General features: G+C 38.6%; 1 protein-coding gene across 1 annotated transcript; it reads right to left on the minus strand.

Moving 5' to 3' along the window:
* Positions 1 to 276: 276 nt before the first annotated feature.
* LOC131005698 (uncharacterized) lies at positions 277 to 5,805 on the minus strand. The gene is made up of 17 exons (XM_057932734.1): positions 5,669 to 5,805; positions 5,155 to 5,289; positions 4,574 to 4,776; positions 4,302 to 4,372; positions 4,087 to 4,182; positions 3,869 to 3,992; positions 3,437 to 3,495; positions 3,292 to 3,357; positions 2,742 to 2,812; positions 2,554 to 2,650; positions 2,008 to 2,082; positions 1,806 to 1,904; positions 1,498 to 1,641; positions 1,378 to 1,407; positions 1,220 to 1,279; positions 924 to 1,001; positions 277 to 767 (listed from the first exon to the last, which is right to left on the minus strand). The coding sequence occupies exons 2-17, from the start codon at positions 5,271 to 5,273 to the stop codon at positions 687 to 689; spliced, it is 1,473 nt and encodes a 490-aa protein (XP_057788717.1). The 5' UTR covers positions 5,274 to 5,289; positions 5,669 to 5,805; the 3' UTR covers positions 277 to 686.
* Between the last annotated feature and the right edge of the window lie 1,377 nt (positions 5,806 to 7,182).

Genomic DNA, 7,182 nt, shown 5'->3' on the forward strand with positions numbered 1-7,182 from the left:
TGCTGGGTGGAACAGTGATTTTGGCACGGGCCTTGCCTTAAACTCAAGCCTGGCTTGTTAAGTATATAAGCTACCAAACGGACGGAAAAGGTGTGATTATTTAACAATCACGCATAAACCACCCTACCAAACACACCCTCAGTCTGCAAGTTTATATATTAAAATTCAATTAATTTGAACATAACATTCTTTCCTCTCTTTTTGAATTATGACATTCTTTCCTCTCAAACAAACAAGAGATGGAAAATACCTAATGAAACACGAACTCCATCTATCTCTGCTCAATCGAAGAAACATGAGTTTACTAATCATTTTTCAAGACAGATTACAAACAATAAACATTAAAAACATCAACTTTCACCCTCAACATTCTCAATCAATTTTTCTCGTACAATTCAACAAACACGATCCTAAACTAACAAAACTTTAGGGGCCATATATGTCGGAAATGTGAAAACTACACGGGGCGCACTATGTAAATTGCAAGTAAAATTACTCCTACACAGACTATGGAACTTTTTTCATAGGAGATGTCAAAAATGGTGCACCTGTGTTTTGTATGAGCATCTTATGTTCGTCACGAGTTAGAAGCTCACGTGTTCCCTAGACGTGCAGAATTCTGCCCCGTGTTCCTAATCACATCAACCTTCTATTTGCACATAAGCTATCACATCTTCCATCTATATTCAAGAACTTGGTGGCTTAGCTCGGGCCGAATATTTCCCATATCTTCTTGAAACCTCAGCATCAGATAATATATCCCACATCTGTTATAAGAGGTGAAAACAATTCATTGCTTCAATAAAAAATGATGGCCAAGAATATCTACCACTAGCTCCTTGGATATAATTAGTTCAGTCATTAAAACCATGGTCAAAAAAGAAAAAACACCAAAAAAAAAAAACACGAAAAAATTCACCAACCTGCAATTTTCCTTTGGCGCCTCCAACGGCCAGTGTAAAAGGGCAGTCCACAGAGAATGAAATGGAAAACACAGCCCCCTGAAACAGCATTCAACAGAAACCTTACATTAGTCTAATTCTGAATTATAATAGTTCCATGTAAATTCATTGACAGAAAAGGAATCAATCAATAAAGGTAGCCACTTAAGCAAGAATTCAGCTTAGCATAATCAGCAAAAGTTGTAGATTTATTTACACATCCAGATACTTTGTCAAGTTGAGAGGAAACAAGAAAGAGAAAAACGAAATTAACATACAGCTTTCGGATTGTTGGACGCTATGCATGAAGGCTCATTTGACAAATCCCAGAGTTTCACCTGAGGCAGAAGAAAGTTGAAATATGAACTTGCAGAGTGAACACCCCAAAGTGGAGAGAAAATAAGTTGAAAGAAAGCAATGAGAAATAGGAGAATACCATCTTATCCATGGATCCAGTAGCAAGAAGCTGTAGGATCACAATCCCAAAATTCAGTTCAGAAATATGGTATAATATCTAAAAATTTACAGGAACTAAGTTATCCAAAAGATCACATACATTTGGAACTAAGCTATTATATGCAATTGCACAAACTGCTTTGTCATGTGCATGGAGAGTGAAACATGGCTTAGACTGAGAGGACGGATCAGAGCTAGCATTACGGATATCAAAGCCAGAAACCATGCCATTTTCCAGACTGACCTGAAAAAAAATTGAAAGAGAAATTTCCTGTTCAATAACTTTCTCTTTATAATTGGGAAAGAAAGTAGGGCATCTCAGAAATTTCCCTCTTCAAAAAACCTTAATAGGCTATTTGCATCTACAACCATAAAATAATTGAAACTGAAGCAAGCTAAATCACAAACCACAAATGAATACTCGGTGTGTGGATCCCATGCCAGGCTTTCAACATCGGCAGCCACAGGCCATCTAAATCCACTATGTTGGGGTTGTCGGCCATCTTTCTGCAATATGAATAATAAAATTTATTGGTATTACATAATTAACAGAATTGAAACTAACAAATTAAGAAGCTAACTTGGACTTCACAAAGACAAGACTGCCTACCATAACTACAGTATGATCAAAAGATCCACTGAGAAGAACTTGCGGCGCAAAATGATTCCATGCAACTGCTTGAACCTGTTAATAATCCCATCATATCATTGAACACAGACAACAAAAAGGATATTTCTGATGGAATATTAGATCCTAATATGTTCCTAACTTCCTATAGGCTATAGTGTAATAGTAAAAAAATCTATGTGTAAGCTTATGGTAAAAATATGTGAACTGCTTAGGATTTACAACAAAGATAATTAACAAGTGCCTCATAAGCATTTTCGACAGAATTCTGTTATAGTGTAACAGTAAAAAAAATTCAGACAAAATTTAATACAGCTACTCATTGCTGAACTGCTTAGGATTTACAGCAAAGATAATTAACAAGTGCCTCATAAGCATTTTTGGCAGAATTCTGTTATATTTCTGGCACTATGTAAACTAGTACATTCTCATGTTGCATGTAGTTCATGTATGCATGAGTCGCAACATATATATAATCGTGAGCTAAATTATATTTTGGTATTGAAGAACACAATAGTTCAGCCTTGCCTTGTCTGTATGGTTCTCCAAAGTCAGATTACAAGTTTCAGTTGCCACATCCCAAATCTTAACCAATTTGTCCGCACTTGCACTAGCAAGAATGTTCCTGAACAAACCCATAACATAATAAAACAAACCATCACATTTCGGTTTCTCAGGAGCATGAAACATAAAACATCATAACACTTCGAACATACCTATACTCCTTGTTCCAGGCAAGTCCAAGAACTGAATCTGTGTGGCTGCCATCCTTGTATTTAATAGATTTCTAATCAAAAACAAAAAAGAAAGAGCAAGTTAAAAGTAGAATACGTACATTGGCATTCTTTGAGACTCTACTTTAGATATAGGAACTAGTTAAATATAACACACTATCAGGCTACCAGGCAAAGTAATCATCAACATACCACTCGGTTTACTTTTTCAGGTTAAACAAGAGATGCTCCTTCCCAAGTCCCAACCATACAAAATGACAACTTGAGCCCAACTATTCATGTCTATGATAAGCTAAGTAAGTAAGTATTACAGGACTTAGAATGCCATGAGAGGAGCACCAACATCATTAAGACCACATTAATGTGATGGAACAAAACTGGAGTTTCATTACTGCATACAATATTCAGTAGCCGATAAAAAGTACACCCTTTTAGGTGAAAGGAACATGCTGTATATAAAAAATAGTAGGTGAATGTCAAGATTAAATACTCAACACCACCTTCTTTTGAGATGCAATTAAAAAAGACCAACCTTCTTTCCCTTTTTCTTCTTTTCAGCAACACCACCTAAGGTAGCAGATGGCTGGACTTCATCCATCTAATAGAATCAAATTTGGAGGTTATTTTAACCAAAAAACCGTTAACCACATAAACAAGAACAAATGACAACAACATACAATATCAAGGTCCCATATCTCAATAGCTGGTTCCATCGACCCAACAGCAATAAAGTTTCCTACAACAAGAAATATAACATGATATCATCAGCACGCCATTTTTTTTTATTATTGTCATTTATTTGGCTGGCACCATGTGTATTTGGAGAGAGACGTTGAGGAATTTTCTACACTTACAGTGTAGAAAATTGTGTAGAAAATGGAACTAAACAAGGAAAGAGAAATAGAGCACTGGAAGTATTTCCACAAGATACATTTGACTCCGCCATCAGAACCCATGCTCTAAAATAATATATTTCAACATATTGTACAAGACTATCACCACTCAATATAAGAAAAGCTAAACATGCCAACAGTTGCTCCATAAATGAAATAAGTACAATTCTAGCATAAAAGAAAAGCAATAGCCTAAAACACCTGCAATCTTATTACCTTTTTCACCACCTTTGAGAGGACAATCAAGCCATGCTGTGCAAAGGGGAAATGCTGGAATGACAATGTCATGGTGTACATACATGTTTGAATTAACATCTGAAGGGTCTTCCAATATCCAAACCTGTTTCAGAAGTGATTCAAAAAGTTAGTGACTGGTTATTAAAAGCAACAAGCATCTACATTTTTCATGAATTTTTCCACAAACAATTACATGCCTCAAGATGGCTGACATCATCCTCATTCCTGGCACACACTATGATACCATCCTCTGGTTTTATGGTCATATCCTCTTCCTCTTCAGAGTCTTCGTCCTGAATGTGTTTAGAGAGGCATCATAAAGAGTTCCATGAAAAAGAATCAAGAAGAAAAAGGTCCAGCAATACATACAATCTAGTGCACAACAATCTATATATTATATAAGGGAACTTACACCATCCTTCAAATAAGGGTCCATTTTGTTACTTGCATAGTATAAGTTGGAAGAGCCAAACAGCTCAACGCCTGATATCAATACAAAATGGGGGGAGGGGCTCATTCAGTATCATATAAACAACTAGGCATGAAGAGATATCAATCAAGGATTGACAACCAATCCATATAAGTAACTGCTACTATTTTTCAGAAAGAAGCAAACATAATGGCTTTTTATTATAAAGTCAAATTTCTTTTATAAGTTAAAAGACGGTGACAAATAGAACATACCATCATCTTCTTCATCATAGTTATCCATGTCTAGTTCCTTCAATGCTTCTGATAAAATGTCAGTTTCTGGATTTCCAGTCTTGAGAACTTTTCCAAGTGCATTAGCAGCAGATAACGCGTGAGAAAGTTCATTATTTTGACTGAGTTCATCATCATCATCATCATTCATATTTTCATCATTTTCCTCATTTTCACTCTCTTCGCTGCAAAAAAAACCAAAAAAACAATAAAAAACAAGAAGTAAGATATTAGTGTAATTTAATAGCATATATGAGACAGCCAAATTTTACTTGTTTGACTATTTCTTCAGACAATAAGTTAGATACTAGTGTAATAGCAAAATGCCCTTTCATGGTTGTTTTACAAGTACACCAAAAAAGAGTTAATTGGATCACTGTTTCAGATCAAAGAAATACTACACCATAGTATGTTTTCACCATGCACTCTATTCACCGAATGCAAAACACTATATTCAACCCCATTTCAAATATTAATCATTAAACCTAGACAAATAGGGGCAAAATTCTGATGGGGCATAACCAAATCACAGGAAAAGAAAACCAGAGCGCAGTCAAGCTAACCGAGGATCCAGAAGACCACTCTTTACAATCTCTTCAATTTCTTCTTTGGAAGGGGGGTCTGCTGCAGTAGGTACTGAATTTGCAATTCCTTTCGGAACCCAGGAGATGGCGGCAATCATTCTTGATAAAAATCACCTATCGACAGAATAAAGGCAATGCTTTCGTCAAAAAAATGTTATACAACCACATTAAATTTCGAGCTCGCCTCATTGCAATTTTCTGTTACATATGTAAAAGCTGAATAGATGGAAGAAATTGCAGTATCGCCACTTTCCCGCCATGAACAATCCTATCACATTTTCCACCCAATAGTTTTGCTGATGTATGTCAACTCTTACTTGGTGACAAATTTTTACTCTTACCGAAAAGTTGATACCGCCGAATTGATAAAAGCAAAAACAAGTATTTGCAATTCTATAATCAGTTTGAAGTTAAAAGACTACCCTTTGGAACCAAAATATTAAACTCGGTTAGCTACAAAGAAGTTATTTAAGAGCAGAGAGAGAAGGCATACTCGGCGGCGGCTGGCGAGATGCGATAGGTGGCGGTCGGCGAGGAGGAGGAGGCGGAAGTAATTGAGAAGAAGCCCGGAAGAATGGGAAGGTTTTGGAAGACGGCGCGAGGGAGAGAAAAGAAAAAGAGGTTTGGGCCTTGCTCAAATTTATTTAGGGCATTTAAGCAATGGGCCGTAAAGTAAAATCACCTTCGTTGATCTCTCTCTCTTTTTTTTTTTTTTAATTACTACTATTATTTATTATTATTGTACTCCCTCCGTCCCGCGAATCTTGACACGTTTGTATTCGGCACGAGAATTAAAAAGTTGTAGATTAGTGTTTTAAGTGTGTAGTTAATAAAATATAAAAGTGATAAAGTAGGAGAAAGAAGGTAATACTCCCTCCGTCCCAATAATGAAGTCCCCTTTCTTTTGGGCACGGGTATTTAGGAGAGTTAAAGTAGATGTAAAAACAGTAGAACCACATAATTAGTGTTTTAATTAGTATTATTTTATTTCTTAATTAACACCCACACAAAACACTCAATCGCTAAATGGCTAAGGAGAGAGCCGCCTCCTCCGGCAACTCCGCCCCTCAAGCTTCGATTCACGCTCCTCCCCCCCTCAAGCTTCGATTCACCTCTCTCCCCCGACTGACGCTCACACATCAACACCAACTGCACAAGCCAACACAACAACACCTCTCTCCGCGAACCGCCGCTGCTGTGCTCGATTTCCGGCGAGGCAGCAGGAGCTCCACCTTCGTCGCTCCATCTGGAATTCGCCGCCGCCGCTGCTGAGGGGCCGGCGAGTCGCCGCCCTTATTCCTGCTGAGAGGCGGTGGAGGCAGTGGAGAGATTGGTGACCGCTCAATTCCCGGTGAGATTGGTGAAACCCTAAGCCCCAAATTTCTCCCGCTCAATTCCCGGTGACCGCACGCCGAAAGGGGTGTCGTTCTCCGAGGCAGTGGTCGGGGAAAGCTTCGACTTTTGGCTTCGAGTTTTTATTGTCTTCATTCCCGCAGAGACATGGTTTTGATTTTTGATTTTACTGGTATTTGGTCGGATTTGAAGGTTTCTGGAATTGGGGAAGGAAGGCCGGTGGCGTGAGGGAAGGAAGGCCGGCGGCGAGCCTTGTTTCAGAGAGAAAAGGCGAGGAGAGATAGAGGGGAAAGGAGGGAGGCGGTGAAATTGGGGGTTGGGTGGAGACCCTCGCCGCTGCTGAGGGGCCCGCGAGTCGCCGCCCTTATTCCTGCTGAGAGGCGGTGGAGGCGGCGAGGCGGTGGAGGGGGGAGATGACGATTTGAGAGAGAAGAGAGAAGTGGGGAGAGAGAGAGAGAGGTTTGTGAGAGGAGAGAGAGACATAATTAAATCTATTAATTGTATGCTAATTAATGCCAAAAAAGGAAAGGGGACTTGAATATTGGGACGGCCCAAAAAGGAATACGGGACTTGAATATTGGGACGGAGGGAGTAATTATTATAGAAACGTGTCAAGATTCGTGGGGCCCAAAAAGAAAATATGTCAAAATTCGT

This window comes from Salvia miltiorrhiza, chromosome 1 (assembly GCF_028751815.1).
Source record: "Salvia miltiorrhiza cultivar Shanhuang (shh) chromosome 1, IMPLAD_Smil_shh, whole genome shotgun sequence".
Lineage (NCBI taxonomy): Eukaryota > Viridiplantae > Streptophyta > Magnoliopsida > Lamiales > Lamiaceae > Salvia > Salvia miltiorrhiza.